Raw genomic sequence first — 20210 nt, forward strand, 5'->3', positions numbered from 1 at the left:
GAGTCTGTTAAATGACTGAATGCGATGTAGATTTTGAGCAGTTTCACTGCAAGTAGATTGTATGTTTTAACATTCAATAAAAAAATGCAAAGTCCTATTTTCTGAGTAAAAAGTCCAGTCACAAAGGAATTGTATGTAGGCTTACATATTTTTAATCAATGATCAACATTTCACCATGAAAATCATATTTTATGAAACACAGGAAATCGATAAGACTTTGGTCTTGTTTATTCAGCAGCTTCTTTTCCCTATAAGAAGAAAGACATAACAGAATGGATCAGTATTAATAATGAACATGATAAATATATCAACACTTTGAAATAACAGAATGGAGAAAGTATTTCAGAATCAGTGCTCAGTTTGATTTTTGATTAACCTTTTATAAAAAAAATTGTATTTACCCTGTCCTGAGAATTTGATCTCAGAGATCCAAAATACATTTGAGTGATTGTAAAAGGTCAGTATTGACCTCTGTGAAGAATGAATCATAGGTGGTGTTGATGTGGTCATGTCTGAACATCAGTCAGATGTAGGTTTAGCAGCAGTTCTCTACCTTTCCGCTGTCGCGGCTCTTGGCTCTGAGCTTGTTGACCTGAGTCTCAGCGATGTCAGCACGCTCCTCAGCCTCCTCCAGCTCATTCTGAACCTTCCGGAACTTAGACATGTGCTGGTTGGATGCCTCCTCCTGGGCGAGGAAAAGAGAGGGAGAGCCTAACATCACTATTGAACGTTTGAAGCTTCAGGTAGCAAATTAATATATATTTTTTAAAGGTATTTAAAAAAAAAAAAATGTATTGACAGATTTAGAATAGCATTGTACAGTATATATAGGGAGATAGATGATATAGCAGAGAAAGTGAGTGGTGGAATAGAGGATCAAACTGCTGCTTCCAGGGCCATGTGATCCAGGAGAGTCAGCACTACCACCAGATGAGCCCACAGCACAAAGCTAAATAATATTCAACCCCCTCTCCTTTAATTGATAACACATAGGCATAAACAGGAAATTGGCCAGTGTTGATTTTTCAGTGTAACATTTAAAGTGTTGATTCGGGAGTACACTTCACTCTGTAAGAGTGAAATTAACACTCAGTGGTATAAACAAACACCCAGTGTTGCTGTTAAAAACCCCAGTTATTGTTTTACACTAAACCACACCCATTATTATCATATTTCCCATTATGCTCTAGTGAATGTTTTGGGTTGTATATAATACCTGTGTTTTTGTACATTGACTGATTCATCTTATTTTACACAAAGATAAATAACAGTTTTTTCTAAACCAGTTCAATCAGTTATAAGATGTATTGGTCTAGGTGGTCATGTTATTAACTTTCCTAACCCTGATAGTCATTCTGAATGCAGTTTTAAAAAATCGAACTTTCCTAACTCTGTCTCGATTCCAATAGGAATTACATATCACTTTACTTGCACTATCAATTGAGTCAATGTTGACTGATGTGCAGTAGCAACACTTAAACTGTCTAGACATGAAGTTTTGCGATATCTACTAGGGAATGTAAGCTTTCAGAGTTTTTGACTAAGTCTGTAACTTACCGCTTCCTCAGCCTGCCTCTTGTAGGCCTTCACTTTCATCTGCAGCTTATCTACCAGGTCCTGAAGCCTGCCAACGTTCTTCTTATCCTCCTCAGTCTGTGGGAGAAGTTAAAAGAATCAATAGTCTATAGTTTAACACACAAACCAGTGTGCTTTAGTGTGTGAAGAATGCACTTTTCTTACCTGGTAAGTGAGCTCCTTGACTCTGCGCTCATACTTGCGGACTCCCTTGACCGCATCTACACCTCTTCTCTGCTCGGCCTCCACCTCAGTCTCGAGCTCACGCACCTTTGTGGAAAAAATAAACGTAGGCATTTATGTGAGGTGGTGAAGTCAGACGTAACAAATCTTTGTAAAACAGAGTAATTTCTTCTACTGGTCAAGAAGTGTTGTCTGCTCCTACATTTGCATTTTAGTCATTTAGCAGACGCTCTTATCCAGAGCGACTTACAGTAGTGAATGCATACATTTCATACATTTTTTTCTCCATACTGGTCCCCCGTGGGAATCGAAACCACAACCCTGGCGTTGCAAACACCATGCTCTACCAAATGAGCCACACGGGACGTCCTATGTACTTTTACATTAAAGGGGTCTATAATGAAAACAACTACTTTACATGATGTAGGTGGGTTATTGAGAGAAAAAGCCATTACACAATGCCCCTGTGTATTTTTATATGATCAAATACATTTCCAGCAATCTGTTTTTCAATCCACCCTGCTGTTAACTCACCCTGGACTCCAGTTTCTGGAGCTGCTTCTTGCCTCCCTTCATGGCCAGATTCTCAGCCTCATCCAGGCGGTGCTGCAGGTCCTTGACTGTGACCTCCAGGTTCTTCTTCATCCTCTCCAGGTGAGAGCTGGTGTCCTGCTCCTTCTTCAGCTCCTCAGCCATCGTGGCCGCCTGGAATGGTAGTTAGTTTAATTTATGTACCAACTGGCACCAATCATAAAGCTCCTTTGAGATCTTTGGTGTGGTTAAACCAGCCCAGCTACCACTGGGCCTTGGGGACAAATATAGTTCATGTAATTCAAGGACTCACGTCAGTGATGGCTTTCTTGGCCTTCTCCTCTGCGTTCCTGGCCTCCTGGACAATGTCGTCCACCTCTCCCTGCACCTGAACCAGGTCAGTCTCCAGCTTCTTCTTGGTGTTTGCAAGGCTGGTGTTCTGAAGGAGGAAACAAGGTGATTAGTTTGACTCTCAAGAGAAGGCTGAAATTATGAAAATCTAAAAGCAAGCACTGTTGAATTCTATATGTGTGTAAACAGTATGCTTGGTTGAGTTTCATTAAAATGGCTTTTGACCCGTACCTGGGAGTGCAGCAGTCCGACACGCTCGCTGGCATCCACCAGCTCAGTCTCAGCAACTTTGCGGCCTCTCTCTGTCTGCTCCAGAGCAACTCTCAGCTCCTCGATTTCAGCCATCATCAGACCGTTTCTGCGCTCCACCATGGCTGCCTGCTCCTTCATATCCTCTGCGGCGCGGACGGCATCATCAAGGTGCAATTGGGCATCCTGGGGTTCACAATGAATTAGGAATTGTGGAAGTAGAGCGATACGATCGGTGAGAGAAATGTTAATGGGTAAAAATGTTCCTAATATCCCTACCTTTCTACACTCTTAGAATTAGTGGTGACTCAAGGAACCCTGGAGATCCTCAAGGAACCCCTAGAGTTCCTCAAGGAACCATTGCTAGTCAATGGTTCATCTTTTCACATTTGGTTAGTTGAGGGGTTCTTGGATAAACCTTTAATGGTTCAATGTAGCAACGGGTTCATGGATGATCCCTGGAGTGGAGGCAAGGCTTTGTAGGGGCATGGCTTTAAGATAGATTGTTTTGAGGCCACCTGTTAGAGTAAATTGTATTCATGTTCATCTGTTCTGTTGTATTGTCATCGCATGTTACGGTTGAACACTGACAGTTTTGTTTTTTCAATGAGGCCAGTGGAGGTGTACGAATTCCTCAAGAGCAAATCCCAACGTCTCCAATCTGATATATTATTAAATAGGTTCAAAATGTAACCGCTACAATCACAAAAAGGTTCCAGAGGGGTTCCTCTAAGAACCTTTTTCAACTGGAAAGGTTCTGCCGATGCAGCAACCCAAAAGGTTCTTCCAGGCACCTTTACTTCTAAGAGTGTACAGTATATTAGTCCACTCTATTACATTCCACTGTTATATTCTTTTCTACTGATTCACAAAAAAAATCCCTCCCCATGTTCAGGTTTTTGAGCCTGATGTCGAAGTCCCTTTACCTTGAGCTGTCCCTGGACGTTCCTCAGCTGTTTCTGGGCCTCAGCGGCCTGCCTGTTGGCATGGCTCAGCTGGATCTCCATCTCATTCAGGTCTCCCTCCATCTTCTTCTTCACCCTCAGGGCGTCATTCCTGCTCCTGACCTCAGAGTCCAGGGTGCTCTGCATGGAGTCAATCACCCTCTGGCTGTTCCTCTTGATCTGCTCCATCTCCTCATCCTTCTCAGCCAGCTTCCTGTCCACCTCACCCTTGATCTGGTTCAGCTCCAGCTGCACACGCAGAATCTTGGATTCCTCGTGCTCCAGTGTGCCCTGGACAAAGAGAAGCAGTCAAGCGAATTGTGCTCAATATGTTTGGATGTGTATATCAAAAGGATTTAAATACTGTGTATATGACGACAATAAACACCAATACAGGAATCTTTGGATTGTAGTTGGTATTGGCAAGTGTAACACTGCTTTTCCTATCAAACAGCTGTAGTTTGTACCTCAGCCTCCTCCAGAGCGGTCTGGATCTCAGACTTCTCTGTCTCCACGGTCTTCTTGGCCTTCTCCAGCTCATGGATGCTCTTGCCAGTCTCTCCGATCTGCTCAGTTAGGTCAGAGATCTCCTCTGCACACACAAGCACAGGAGCTGTTTAGACTTGGGAGATTTTGACAGTAGGTATCACCCATGCACTGAAGTTTATATTGAATCATAATAACAGTTCATTAATGAACAGCACTTCATACTGTCTTGCTAATCTAATTGCCCTCCACATCATTGGTTTGTTCAAAGGAATACCAATTACAAGTTCCAAAAAATGTATTTTAAACTTCACATGAACATTCTGAGACTGTTAAACATTTATTTTGATATAATGTTAATGATTACAGTTGGTTCCTTTTTCAACCACTGGTCAAACATCAGGCAAAAATAACTGCTGTCAAATGCTCACGTTGCAGGTTCTTGTTCTCTCTCTTCAGAGTCTCCAGATGATCCAGAGCCTCCTCGTAGGAGTTCTTCATCTTGAAGAGTTCAGTGCTCATTGAGCGAGCCTCCTTCTGAGCTCCTTCCAGCTCAGCCTGGCCCTCCTCATACTTCTGCTTCCACTCTGCCAGAACCTGGGGAAATCCATGGGATTTTCATTACAACTCATTGATAGAGCTATGAATCAGAAATATGCTACAATTATACTACATCTGATCAAATAGCAGACAGGAAATATCACCCTAGAGTGAGGTTTATAAATGTTCACCTTGTCAAAGTTCCTCTGCTTCTTGTCAAGGTTGGCGGCCATGGCGTTGGCTCTCTCAACGTCAATCATGAGGTCCTCCACCTCTCCCTGCAGTCTCTGCTTGGTCTTCTCCAGGGAGGCACACTTTGAGTTGGTCGCCTCAATGGTCTCCTCAGCCTCCTGCAGACGCTGGGCCAGCTTCTTCCTGTTGAACATCAGAGAGTGGTGTTATGTTGCGTCATTTGTTGTGAAACAAATGTTGCGCAACATATTGAAGTAACATTTTCTCAGATCCCACTACCACCCTCACCATCCACACCGTTTATTTGAGTTTTTTTATTGTGTGCAACTCACTTGGCCTCCTCCAGCTCCTCTGTGCGTTGGATGGCATCAGTTTCATACTTAGTCCTCCACTGAGCCACCTCACTGTTGGCCTTGGACATGCCACGTTGCAGCTCTGCCTTGGCCTCCTGCTCCTCTTCAAACTGCTCTCTCAGGAGATCACAGTCATGGCGGGCAGACTGGACACCATGGGCCAGTGCGTTTTTAGCCTGTGAGAGAGAAAGAAAGAAAGACAAAGAAAGATTAGAGACGGAGAGTAAAACAAATGACAGGAGAAGTCTCTGAGGGTGGCGTAAAAACAGTATGTGTAGATAAAGCTCTAAACTATGATAGGTGGTTTCCATTTTGGGTCCCTTACCTTGACCTCCTCCTCAATCTGTCTCTTCAGCTCCTCCACCTGCTGGGTGAAGGCCTGTTTGCCTCTGGTCAGCTGAGACACCAGGCCTTCCTTCTCCTCCAGCTGGCGGCCAAACTCACCTGCAGGAATAGAGGGACATCTTGTTATGGGGACTCTGTTCTCTAAGATTGAAATTGTATTTTGAGGAATCATAGTTTCTGCCCTATGTAGACTGAATTTACAGCCCTTGACACATGTTATTGTGTACTACTGAGGTGAACTATATTGGTTTGTTGTTCATTGTTGATGGTACCATTTTCTGTAAGGAGTCTGGCCCTCTGTGCGCTGATGTCGTTGACCTGGCGAGCATTCTCATCATTCTTAATCTTGATCTCACTCAGCTGGTCCTCAAGAGTACGGCACATCTTCTCCAGATTGCCCTGTTAGTGAAACATATGGGACTGTCAACTTCCGTTTATTGAATGGTAATGTAGTTGACCCTCCTCATCACTGCTTGACCAAAACATCACTACTCACCTTAGCCTTGGCGACAGCCTCCATGTTGCTGGAGAGGTCATCAATCTCCATCTTGTACTCACTCTTCTCCTTCTCCAGCTTCTGTTTGACGCGCTGCAGGTTGTCGATCTGCTCCCCGAGCTCAGCCACACTGTCGGCCTGCTTCTTGCGCAGAGCAGCGGCTGTGGCCTCATGCTGCAGGGTGGACTCTTCAAGATCACGACGCAGCTTCTGGAACTCAGCCTCGCGCTTCTTGTTCATCTCAATCTGAGCAGCAGTGGCGCCTCCGGCCTCCTCCAGTCTCTCGCTGATCTCCTCAAGTTCCCTGGAGAGATCGGCCCTCTGCTTCTCAACCTTAGCCCTGGCAGCACGCTCTGCCTCAATTTCCTCCTCCAGCTCCTCAATACGGGCCTATAACAGGGGGTAAGAGCAGGGGGAATGAACACTACAATACAGTTGAAACAATTGAACATCACTACATAATAATAGTATGTACTCTATATTTAGTATAAATGTGTTAATACATAGCTAGTTACACTAACATAGTTAGTTTATTCATTAGACAGTGTCCCATTAGACAGTGTCCCATTAGACAGTGTCCCATGCAGGAACCAAACTAACAACGGTAAGAAGCAACATCTTTACATAGAAAGAAGCACCAGGAAGAAGCACCATCTTCCATCTTACTGAGCCATCGGAATCCACCAGTAAGAATGTGTGCTACCAGAAGAATGTGTCAGTTATTTTCCTGTACTGGAGCTTAGATCCTGTACTGTACCTGCAGTTCCTTGATCTTCTTCTGCAGCTGAGCTCCCAGAGATTGCTCATCCTCTATCTTGCTGAGGAGCTGGGTGGTCTCAAACTCCTTCCTAACAAACACAAACACGTTGATTACTAAGTTTGTTTAGGTTAGACAGTGTAAAGGGAGCCTATATTACCATTCACTTTGCTTCTAAGAATCACGTACAGTCAAATTCATAATTACAAGAATGAGCCAAGAAGAACCATTATGTTGATCAAGATGGCAGGGAATACTGTAGTAATTTATTTGTGCTTACTTCTTGATTTTCTCATCAGACTGCTGCTTGTCATTCTCCAGGTCCATTATGGACTCCTGGGCCAGTTTCAGATCTCCTTCCAGCTTTCTCTTGGCTCTCTCAAGGTCCATACGGAGCTTCTTCTCTTGCTCCAGAGAACCCTCAAGCTACAAGAAAAAAACACACGTATATTGGTCAAATCTAAACAACTGTAGATAATATCATCTTACATTCTATCATGTCCAAAATGTAAAACTCCACTCACGTCGTCCACTTGCTGTTCCAGCTTGGTCTTGGCCTTGGTCAGAGTGTTGACTTTGTCCTCCTCTGCCTGCAGGTCATCCAGTGTCTGCTGGTGGGCCTCTTGGAGGGCTTTCTTCTCCTTGGTCAGCTTGGCAACACTCTCATCCATAGACGCCATCTCCTCTGTCAGGTTTTTAACCTGAAAATGGCCACAACAAAATGGGATAATTAGTTACATTTATAATTGATATGTGTCAACAAGTTCTGTACTATAGACTTAACACTAGATGGCACTGTACTCCATACCAGTGTACTGAATGGAAATCATAAACGAGGGGGGAGCAGAACATGAAATGATTGTGGGGAGTACACCACAACTGAAATTCCACTTTTTTTCTTTCTTTTTTCCTGCACCCACAAAAAGCCTTGAATTCCAATCCTGTTGAGCCATGTTTTGAGTTGATTATTCTTTGGATTATTGTTTGGTTGGACAGTCTACTAAACCTTGTTTTCAGTGGCGTGCTTCTCCTTCTCCACTTTGGCCAAGGTGAGCTCCAGGTCATCAATGTCCTTCTTCAACTCAGAGCACTCATCCTCCAGCTTCCTCTTCTTGGCAGTCAACTCAGCATTCATCTCCTCCTCATCCTCCAGCCTCTCAGTCGTCTCTTTGAGTTTGGCCTCCAGCTGGATCTTGCTCTTGATGAGCCCCTCACACCTTTCCTCAGCATCGTTCAGATTCTCTGAATCCTGATTTCAGAACAGGAGAAAATATCTGTAGCCTCACTTTGTGTATCAAAATATAGACTTGATTTAGTCAAACAGGTCAGAGCAAATCACTTTAAATGTTTGAAATATAAATATATACCATGGGCAATTTCTTGAGTTAGCCACAGTGTGCGTGTGTTCCTATGTGCAGATGTGTGTGCGATTGTGTCTGTGTACTTGTGTGTCTAAATGTGCTCTGATGAGGCCTGTTGCTCACTCACAGATGCGACTTGAAGCGCCAGGTCATTCTTCTCCTGCACCATGGCCACCATCTTCTCCTCCAACTCCTTCTTCTTGGCCAGAGCCTTGGCCAGGTCCGACGTCATCTTCTCATAGTTCTCCTTCATGTTGGCCAGCTCCTTCTCAGTCTCAGCGCTCTGCAGCAGGGGCTTGATCTTGAAGTACAACTTCATCCATGGCCAGGTTTTCACATTCATGAATGAACGGATGTTGTACTGGATGGAGAAGATGGAATCTCTGGTCCACAGAAAGGATAGAGTGACATGGTGAGTGACATGGTGAGTGACATGGTGAGTGACATGCTTAAAGATCTCCTCCAGTGTTTTTTTTACTTTTCCTGTGGAAATCGATATCCCAAGTATAAATACAGTGAAGTACAAACACTAAAGGGTAAAAATATATGTTTTGAGGAAAATTGTTTTTTAGGCACAAACTTCAAGGAGTAAGGCATTCCCAGTATTCCTTAACTGGAAAAGTTGTTTTTAAATCACTGGATGACATCTTTAAAGCTACATTCTGCGATTCGAAGAATAACAAAACGGGGACCCCACCACTTTTTGAATACAGCTGAGGAATGGGGCTAGGGAAATGTAATCCCTCTTATATACAGCGCTGTAGATGAAAGACTTGACAGGTAATGTTAAGATCATGAGGCATTTCATATTATTCCAGAGTTAATGGATAAATATCACTTATTTAAATAACAATTGAACAGCTTGCTAAATCCCAAACTGCTGCTTTAATAGAATATTATAACATGTACTTTCTCATCCTGAACAACTCACAGCATATTCACTATGTAATCATTATACATTACATACAGGTGGTTGACAGAATTGTTTGTCAAGATGTCTACTCTTCCTCACCTCCTCTCCATCATCTTGGTGAACTCTCTCCTCATGAGGAATCCACGGCTGAGAGCCTGGACCATGCCGACCAGAGAGGCCAGCTTCTCATCTCTCATCTCCTCCAGGACACCCAGCAGACCGGCTTTGAAGAACACCTGACACAGGTTGACATGGTCAATTATGGAACCAGTCAGGTGGTAACAGATAGAAAGGGTGAATCAAAAGAGAGGAACCAAACCACTAGATTGATTTGAACAACATAAACATTGTAATGCTTACAAACAAACCATGGGATAGGTTGTTTATGAGTTGTAAGTTATTGTATAGTTGTAGATTAATAATGTACACTGACATAGATAACTGCAGAGATACCATTCTGACATAAAGCACAAGATAATTAATTGAGTACAATATATATCTTTTAAAAAAAAAACATTTTTAAGAAATAATATAAATATGGATAGATCTACTGGAGAGACATTGAAGGGTTAGAGTTTACATTATCATTGAAGTTGTGTTTTATTGTTAGCTTTTGCTGGGGGGTATTTGACTGACCTTGGTGTGTCCAAACTTGTAGTCCTCGTGATTCACATCAATGGACCCAAGCAGCTTCTCAGAAGCCTTCTTGTTGTCCATGAACTGGCCCTCGGGGATGACACTGGCATTCAGTACTTTGTACCTGAATCAGGAGAAATGTCAAGTTGTAATAGGTTGGTTATATTACGTCAAATAATAAGGCTATTCTGATGTTGGGATAACCCTTAGAGAAGATATTTCTGTGTGTGTGTGTGTGGGTGTGTGTGTACCTCTGCTTGAAGTCAGCATAGATGATTCTGCTGGGGAAGCCCTTTCTGCAGATCCTGATACCCTCCAGAACACCATTACACCTGAGCTGGTGGATAACCAGGAAGTTCTCCATCAGACCTGGAAACACAAACCAAGTCTCTTTTAATACTCATATACAGGTTAAAGACTGGTTTGTTAATGTTACTGATAAGGTACTGACAAGATGTCATATTTAACTCAACATCGATTGTACCTGGAGTCTTTGACTCGTTGGGGATCAGGCAGCGTACAAAGTGAGGATGAGTGCTCCTCAAGTTGGTCATCAGCTTGCCCAAGTTCTCCTGTAAGAGGGTTACAAACCATGTTCTCAGAAATCATTTCTGATAATCAATACACCTTTTGAAGGACTGAATATCCACATTTTAAAAGCTCACCCTGAACTGGGAGGACACAGTCTGCATGGAACCACCCTTCTTCTTGCCTCCTTTCTTGGTTGTATCTGTTGTAAATGGAGAAAAGTTCAATATAAATGAGAGAATCTCAGGTTAACTTCACACGTATCGTAATGCAAATGCTGCCAATGAGATTGTGTAAAATAACACCTATTGTATGAGTAAATGATCCAGTAAATCACCCAGAGAAATCATGATACACTTAAAGACGCTAAAGCAGCAATCAGCAGTTGAAACAGTAACAAAGCATTCTCCCTGCCCCTGTTTCAATAAAAACTGGGAGATGGTCTGGAGAAATGTAACCACTCAAATTCATAGACAGAGCCATGAATTAAAGAACTGACCATCTTGTTTCCCTTTACTTTGTTTACAAACATTGGAGTAAAACAAGCTCATATTTTGGGTTCTAATGGGGTACAACGTCTGAACTAAGCTGATGTTCTTCAAGAAAGTTATTTCCTTCAAGAATGAATGGGTACATATCTTAATAAGTCCACAAATGGATGTAGCAACTGCAGACTGACCCTTTAAAGAAAATGGGACTGAGTTGTAACTAGTTCTTCATGAAATCTTTTGATGTGCTGCTAGTCTTACCTTCAGGTGGGGCAGCGACATACAGGGTAGCCATCAGTTTGACTGAGGACTTCCCGTACAGCTGAAGAACTGAGTCGTTCAGAGGGTCCTTGTTCTTCTCCAGCCAGCCAGTGATGTTGTAGTCCACAGTGCCGGCGTAGTGAACCAGGGAGAAGTGAGCCTCTGCCTTGCCTTTGGCAGGCTTGGGCTTCTCAAACGCCTTGTTTTTGCCAAGATGCTGGTCATACAGCTTGTTCTTGAAGGAAGTGTCTGAAGCCTTAGGGAACATGCACTCCTCTTCAAGGATGGAGAAGATGCCCAATGGCTTTACGAAAAGAGATGTACATCAAATTAGTGATATTTACATTTAGGATCACATTTATTCTTTTAGCAAACATGCTATTATCAGAGTATCTTCATTTAGGGGCTCATAATAGGAAACATTTTGAGTTCTCAACAGTCAGATACGTTGTACCATGTGATAATATCTCACACCACTCCATTTGAGCTTTGCTGTTGAGGTCCATTATAATCCTGACAGACAGTTTACCTTCTCAATAAGCTCAATGCAGGCAGCCAAGTCCATGCCGAAGTCAATGAAGGCCCAGACAATTCCCTCCTTCTTGTACTCCTCTTGTTCCAGGACGAACATGGTGTGGTTGAAAAACTGTTGCAGTTTCTCATTGGTGAAGTTGATGCACAGCTGCTCCATGCTGTTGTACTGTTGATGGAATTTCAGAAGGGATCATTTTATCATCATACAAGGCTGTAATCCCTCTCAATCACAACTAATTGTCTTGTTCTGGTCTCAGACTCACATCAAAGATCTCAAACCCGGCAATGTCGAGCACACCGATATAGAACTGCCTTGGATTCTTGGTGTCCAACATCTCGTTGATACGGATGACCATCCACAAGAACATCCTCTCATAGATGGACTTGGCCAGAGCCGAGACTGAGTTATTAACCTGCAATGAAATTACCTCAAATTAATACATGAGATATTGACCATGTCTAGTGATAAGGTGAAAAGAGCTTGGAGAAAACAACATCACTATTCAAAACAAGCAATGCACTCATCAATCACCAAAAGATTTATGGCGCTCAGGAAATGGTAGAAGCTGTGTTTGGTCGCCTTACCTGAGGTACAGTCTGTCCCTTGGTCACATACTCGTTGCCGACCTTCACTCTGGGGTAGCACAGAGCCTTCAGCATCTCAGCTGAGTTCAGGCCCAGCAGGTAGCCGATTTTATCAGCCACTGGAGAGAAAACCAACATCAACAGACTCAGAAACACAATATCACTTGATTCTGATGTCACACTGACCAAAGGGTTTGGCGAAGTTTTTTGTGGGTTAGGTTTTGATTTGAATCCACATCCATCATTTTAAATCCTTTCTGGAGGTTGGAATTTGGTCTCTATAAATGATCTCCTGCCGGACTTTGAGGCTCTGTCTGTCTTACGTGTCGTATATCTATGAGTGGGACTGGGAATGGGACTAATGTTTACATATTGTATATCTATGAGTGGGACTGGGAATGGGACTAATGCTTTACATATTGTATATCTATGAGTGGGACTGGGAATGGTTATAATGCTCTACATATTGTATATCTATGTGTGGGACTGGGAATGGTTATAATGCTCTGCATATTGTATATCTATGAGTGGGACTGGGAATGGTTATAATGCTCTACATATTGTATATCTATGTGTGGGACTGGGAATGGGACTAATTCTCTACATATTGTATATCTATGAGCGGGACTGGGAATGGTTATAATGCTCTGCATATTGTATATCTATGAGTGGGACTGGGAATGGTTATATTGCTCTACATATTGTATATCTATGAGTGGGACTGGGAATGGTTATAATGCTCTACATATTGTATGTCTATGAGTGGTACTGGGAATGGTTATAATGCTCTACATATTGTATATCTATGTTTGGGACTCACCCTCTGTGCCGTCTGGCTCAGCCTGTTCCTCACGCTGCTTCTGCTTGAATTTCAGGTTGCCATGGTGCAGTACAGCTCCTGTCAGCTTGTAGATGCTAACCTTCTCATCATTAGTGAAGCCCAGGATTGTAATGGCATCCTGGCATTAGACAGGAAGTACAACGGTGATGAACTGAACAGTAGTTTGCTCACATACATTATACTACAGTTCTGGTCTCTCACCAGAACACATGGGATGGATATATTTGACTGGCTTCTCAGATCCACGTGATTACATTTGGCCAACACTAGTTGACGACAGCACAAAATACATTTTACACAGTTCCACAGGGATTTAGTGGCACTCTCTTGTGGATGTCTTACATGTACAGTACGTGCCTCAAGGTGAAGTGTGAAGGTATGAAGAGTTCCTTGAGGCACATGTCTAACTAACTCAAGGCATTGAGAATCAAACAAAACAAAATACATGAAAATTCCCTGCTGCCACCAAGTTGGGATTGAACAGTGCATTCAGTGTGAATGGTGGTCATATCCATTACATATATAAAATATGATTAACCCTTTGTTTTACTCACATCTGTGGCATCCAGCTCTTCCTTGTCGTTGATGCTGGCCACTGTGATCTGACCCTGGCTGCACATGGGGAAGTCGTAGGGGTTGGTGGTGATGAGTGACATTTCTATGGACAACAGAGAATGTCTTGTCAGATAAATCTGTTAGATTTCTTCTGTCCTACCTTTACAGTATCTCTTTCTCTTCTTTACCCAATAGATGGATTCAAGTATTTTATATTGCTGTTAGGGTTTCAAAGTTATCGGCGGTAATTTACCAAAGTTCCCGTAATCTTCAGTAATTTTGTCAATTAACAGAAAATCTATGGCAACATATCGTAACTTCGGTAATTCAAATTTTAATAACTTAAAAAAAATGTATTTATATATACAATTCTTCAAAATATTTACTTTTGTTTAAAAACTGCCCCCAGTTTGATGCCTAAACATTAACAACAAACATATAATCAAACCAAATGTGTAAAAAAATATATTTCATGCTGAAACCCTCATATTAAACACCAATGGTATTCATTAAGTTGATGGTTTATATCTAGGATGTTTAACACCTTCGTCATTCTATTTTCTATTTTAAATCATAGTATTACGTTATTTAATATATTTGACATGTGATAATGTCACACAGAGGGTCAGAGATAATTACAGACCCCTGGGATCATCTGAAATACCCCAAAGGGCCACTGGATGTCGTATGATAGATTACATCAAATCCTTGAAAGATACATTCACAACACTTATCACAGTGCATTACTTGATACATCTTTCCCAAAGACCTGACCCATGTCTAGATGCCTTGTTACATTGGATGTACTCATTGGGATAGTATTAATAGTGTGGACAATGAATTCCACAGATGGGGGTGGGAATAATTGATCCTGTAACTCTACTTTGCCTTACCAACAATCTCAGGTTTGTGATTGGTCATCATCTGGAAGAAGATGTGGTAGCCTCTCTCATCGGGAAGCTGGAAGGACACTCTGGACTTCTCTAGCAGGTCTGAGAGAGAAAGAGAGAGATATTGACAGAGAGAGAGAGACAGAGAGAGAGAGAGACAGAAAGAACATGAGATAAATATTATCTCCCCCAAAAATCTGTGTGAATTTAGTAAAGAATTGAGAAACAATGAAACAATGAAAATCAACTCACAGGTCTCAATGTCAGCTTTAGCCAGTTTGCTACCTTGGAAGTGAATCCTGATGAATTTACCCTAAAATAGAGCATGGGGTTAGAAAGAGGTTCACTAAATACATCTAACATTTTACTTTGATAGACCCCTTTAAATGTTACCGTTTGTTGGACATCTATTGATATAACAAAAGGGAACTACTGAAATACATTTGTCCAATATAAGGTAACTTTCCCACTATGCCCTTCATACTTACAAAGCGAGACGAGTTGTCGTTCCTCACTGTCTTGGCATTACCGTAAGCCTCCAGCAGAGGGTTAGCAGCAATGATCTGATCCTCAAGAGACCCCTGATTGAGACAAACACAAGTTGCTCAGAAACTGGTAAAGTAGTAAAGTTAGTTATTCTCCATTGCTTGATCACAGCCCACCAAACTGCAATGTGTTAGAAAGGTACAACCTACCTGCATTTTGCCTGGCTCTGCTTCCTTCTTGGCACCAGACACTGCAATGGTGGCAAAGTACTGGATGACACGCTTGGTGTTGACAGTCTTTCCTGCACCGGATTCTCCACTGGTTAATATGACAGAGAAACAGGGGTTTTAGTAACATGTTTGAATGTCAGATTGACTTTCACTAACAAATAACATTGAAACATACACTGTTGACCTGTTTTCTTTCATAAGTAAATCGTTAACAAATATCCCACTCATTGACTCATTCCTATGCATAGCCTAATCCATTCATAATGTCATGTATTTTCATCACACCCATAGGACACAACATATTACAGTAGAAACATTTTCTCAAGTGAGATTTTAGTAAACAACTTACGTAATCAGGACGGACTGGTTCTCCTGGTCTGTAACAAAACAACATATTGATTATCATACTCAAGCAACATTATGGGGACATTATTGAATTCATAGCATCATCATCAATTTCATTTTGGAACATTTTCCATTCAAGGCCAGTGAAATCAGTTTTACCAGCAAACTGTACTAACATAGACTAGAAAACAGTAGATACCTCTCTAAAACATATTTTAACTTCCACCCATCCACACACCCACCCACCCACCCACCCAGCCACCCACCCATCCACCCACCCATCCATCCATCCACCCACCCACCCACCCATCCACCCACCCACCCACCCACCCACCCCCCACCCACCCATCCACCCACCCATCCATCCATCCATCCACCCACCCACCCATCCACCCACCCATCCACCCATCCACCCACCCATCCACCCATCCACCCACCCATCCACCCATCCATCCACCCATCCATCCACCCACCCACCCATCCACCCACCCACCCATCCATCCATCCATCCATCCATCCATTAGATCTCATACCAATCTGCATGAACTGAAAGGCGTTGTCAGAGACGGAGAAGATATGGGGTGGAGCCTCCATCCTCTTCTTCCCTCTGTAGGCGTTAACAACCTCCATGTCGTACACAGGAAGCCACTTGTAGGGGTTCACTGTGGCACAGAACAGCCCAGAGTAGGTCTGGATGAAAGAGAATAAATTCAATTAGGGGATTAGAAAAATCAGATTGACGTTTACCTGGATTTATGTGAGGATGTGGGTGTACTATGGTATAGTAATGTAGGTCTACTGTATTGGTATGTTTTGGTTTCTACCATTACTTTATGTGTAGTACTGTATGTGTGTATCTCATGTTCTTGTACGTGTGTGTATGTTTATACAGTTATCTTACATAGATCATCCATGCTGCATAACGCTCTTTGAGGTTATACAACACAGAGGCTTCATTCAGGTAGGTCATCATGGCCATGTCCTCAATCTTGTCGTACTTAGGGGGGTTCATCTGGTAGACATCTGCTTCTTTGAACTCTTTTCCTGCCTGAAACAGTCAGAAATATAGATTATACACAGATCAAACTGGACAGGACTGAATTCTGTCTGCTCATTAAATACAAGTTCAATCTTTAAAAAAATTACTGTTTTAACTCCATACCCCCCATCTTACCCAAATACTTTGTTATCAACCACCGACATATACATGGTGATTCTTAACAAGTCAATATAAAAAATGCCATGATATTGTTAAACAGCAGCGATAAAATGTATGTGTTTGAAGGTTATATTCTGCTGTTGTTACTGATTTCATTTTGTCTATTGGCATGTTTTGATCATTCTGATGTTAATTTCAAGACAGAGTAATTTGAATGCATTTCAAATCAGGCTTACCTCCTTAGTGCCGTCCGGATGCGTGACTGTCACAGTACACTTTCCTTCAGCCCTTGCAGTGACCAAACCCTTAAGGTAAAGCTCCTTGGTGTCTGCGACATAGCAGGCGTTCTTTGAATCAAAGGGTGCAGTTTGTGCCTCCATCCTCTCCTTCTCAGGCTTACGGAGGTATATGGCAGCCTTGCCGTAGATTTGCATCTCCGCGTCCGTACTCATGGTGACGGATCACTAGGAAAGTGACGAAACAAGAAACATGATTGACTCTGGTGCTTCCTCCACAGTCAACAGAGTTGTGAGAGGTTTCTCTCACGGAACATTTGTCACTTTTCTTATGAAGACTCAAACTATGTCTCACCTTATTTTTCCCCTCCTACAGATGAATTTGTACTTCTTGGAGGACCCTGGGAAACATTAGGTTGTTGTGAATACGCACAAGTCTAAAGCCATATCATTTAACCCCCGAAGAGGTAGAAAACATTTAGAATGGTATAATTCAACACAATCATTACAGCCTTGAACAATTCAACTACAGGTGCAACTGGTCACTTTCATTTTCCTGGTGACAACTCACTTAACTACACAGTCTGTCAAGAATTCAAATAAATACCCCTGAAAACACAGTTACATTATAGACCAACCCTTCAATTTACAAACAGCAGGAGCACCACTTTGGCCTGTAAATAAAAGCTACAGGTTTCAAGTAAAACACATTTAAAGTAAAATGAAAGTCAGTTGATTGCATATTGTAAAATCTGACAATGCAGAAATAATGTAAATAACTAACTGCAGAAGTCAACTGAAACAGCGCAGTTAGCTACTGCCTCACATGCTGAGCGCTAAGATGACACAAATGTAAACATATGAGGAGGTGGAGAGTCTTACCACAGAGAAGGAAGGTATCTGACTTATGGATGCTGGGGTCTCAGCCTGCTTATATCTGGTTGAAACTGTCAACCAAGCAAAAGTTAATTATGGACCGCTCTGGTAAAGGAAATAGATTGGATGAGACCTCTGTATTTCTGTGTCTCACTAGCGCCACCAACTTGCAGGAGAACCACTCTCTCATTACATTACTTTTATATGTAATATTTGTCTCTAAATTGAATTGAGTTAACATCAATAAAAGATGGCATTACTAATAATTATGACAGTATCAAAAGTTTGAGGTATCAGATTGACTCCAATGTTTCTACCCTGAAATACTGTAATTGAGTTCATGTTAACCCATTACCACTAAAAACATTTCAGAATAATCTGACCTTATTTTATTCAATTTTAGTTACATTCATTTTTGTCATCAACTTAATATTTGTATTTTGACCAATTTTATATTTTGTTGTAAACAAATCTGAACTGTCTCCTCAGTCACCTCATACTTGTGATCTATCATATTAAAAATATTTAAAAGCTTTAACAGAAACATTTAGGCTTTCAATTACAGCTCATAAAAGTGTTAAATCAACTGTGTAGTTATTTTTATACAGAATGATCTATTGAAGATGCTGCAGGAGCTTTTAATCATCTCACATTTCAGTTGTCTAAAACGGTCCAGGAGGATTCTTAAGGCTTACATAACATTAGTACAGTATTTCAATCATCTTATCCACTCATATTTCTGACAGCCATGTAGCTGGCTCAAACTTTTATTACACTCTGAGGTAAACCGTTTAGCAGCTGGCTTATATAAAACTGCTTCAAAATGAATAGGGGATAGTTACAATAAAGTAACAGATTCCTTTCCATTTCCATTACATTTTAATTAATCCTTTACAATACAGTTTTAATATCTTTCTAACAGACAGCTCTAGCAACTTGTGAGGGAGCCACCATCAGCAGAGACATTTCTTTAAACTATTTTTAATACATGTAATTCAGCAATGTAATGCACACACACACACTAGATGTTAATGTATTTTAATGTATGGAAATTGTAAAGTCTTTTGTCTGTAATGTCTGATTTGGTTATGTGTTGGACTCCAGTAAGACTAGCTGTCACCATTGGCGTGAGCCAATAGGGATCCTAATAAATCAAATCAGGAAGTTCTTCTTTCAAGTCAGGCATTTCACATTCTTCAATATCTATCTCATCTTTGCTGTTATCAAACCTCTACATTTAATAGTTATTTAAATGTTCTTTGTGACTAATATGGTGCAGCTAAATTAACGTTCAATAAGGTGACGTTCAGACAGAAATGTATTGTGAAGAACAGATATGACTGTCTGTCAGGTAGAATAGAGAATCATGTCAGCTCTATTCAATACATTTCTATCAGCAATGTTCAGAACATTTCACCTGAATACCTCCTGTTTGTTCTGTGAGCAGTGTGGACCCAGCACATCAGTACAAGAAGCCCCATAGGGGGGAGCTGCTGGATGCACTAGTTGAGCAGGGAACTGACCATCTGGATTGACCATCAAGGCCTTTTAATTCCTTGGACTGTGCTCTCGTCTTCACTTCACTCTGCCAACATTTCCTAAATCTGGCACCGATGCCACTGTTATTAGACAGAATATATTTACTTGGCGTGTTTGTGGGTGGAGAGAACATCAACACCATGCAGACTAAGAGTTTATGACATTCAAATTATTTTAATGTGCAAAGATCTGGCATGATATTGGACCTGTGTTTTTGTATCCGAGGGACATAGTGCTGGTGTGGAATAAGAGCCTGTACACCATGTGGATGGGCTGTCCAGAACAGGAGTTTCTGGCTTCTGACACACTGTTAACAACCAGATGCCATCAAACCGTTGAGTAAACTGTCTTTATAAAACTGTCATTGTACATATTTAACATATTTTGGCAGGACCTTGGGAGTATCAGACAGTAACTCTTGATCCAAGACATTTTAATGGTGCTTTCAACACTTACGCTGTTCTCACAAAGTCGTTTTATCACCACAGACAGGAGTTTGCCTGAGACACACAAGGGCCTTGGCACACGGCAGCACTTTTTACATGATTCAATCCATTAAAATGTCACAGCCAGTCAAAATATATGACATGTCACATGCCGTGGCATGGATCCCTAAAACAACCAAGCTGGACTTCATTCAGGTCTTATTTTTCAGGTCACATATCAAATCAATTCAATTCAGTTCAGTTCAATTCAAAGGGCTTTAATGGCATGGGGAAACATATATTTACATTGACAAAGCAAG

General features: G+C 41.7%; 1 protein-coding gene across 1 annotated transcript; it reads right to left on the bottom strand.

The window, feature by feature from the left end:
- Positions 1–129: 129 nt before the first annotated feature.
- Positions 130–17979, bottom strand: LOC106594791 (myosin heavy chain, fast skeletal muscle). The gene is made up of 41 exons (XM_045701100.2): positions 17933–17979; positions 17406–17451; positions 17051–17278; positions 16557–16703; positions 16189–16345; positions 15660–15687; positions 15290–15398; positions 15083–15175; positions 14847–14907; positions 14598–14696; positions 13704–13807; positions 13129–13267; positions 12309–12427; positions 11987–12136; positions 11719–11889; positions 11190–11493; positions 10578–10642; positions 10397–10484; positions 10164–10281; positions 9913–10036; positions 9376–9512; positions 8491–8746; positions 8009–8251; positions 7527–7703; positions 7283–7428; positions 7003–7093; positions 6246–6635; positions 6022–6148; positions 5730–5848; positions 5384–5580; positions 5051–5234; positions 4751–4916; positions 4301–4425; positions 3816–4124; positions 2872–3075; positions 2603–2728; positions 2293–2463; positions 1741–1845; positions 1558–1653; positions 554–685; positions 130–248 (listed from the first exon to the last, which is right to left on the bottom strand). Exons 3-41 carry the CDS (start codon positions 17264–17266, stop codon positions 228–230), a joined length of 5814 nt encoding a protein of 1937 aa, XP_045557056.2. The 5' UTR covers positions 17267–17278; positions 17406–17451; positions 17933–17979; the 3' UTR covers positions 130–227.
- Positions 17980–20210: the final 2231 nt, after the last annotated feature.

Source organism: Salmo salar, chromosome 18, assembly GCF_965601325.2.
Source record: "Salmo salar chromosome 18, fSalSal1, whole genome shotgun sequence".
NCBI classification, from domain to species: Eukaryota; Metazoa; Chordata; class Actinopteri; order Salmoniformes; family Salmonidae; genus Salmo; species Salmo salar.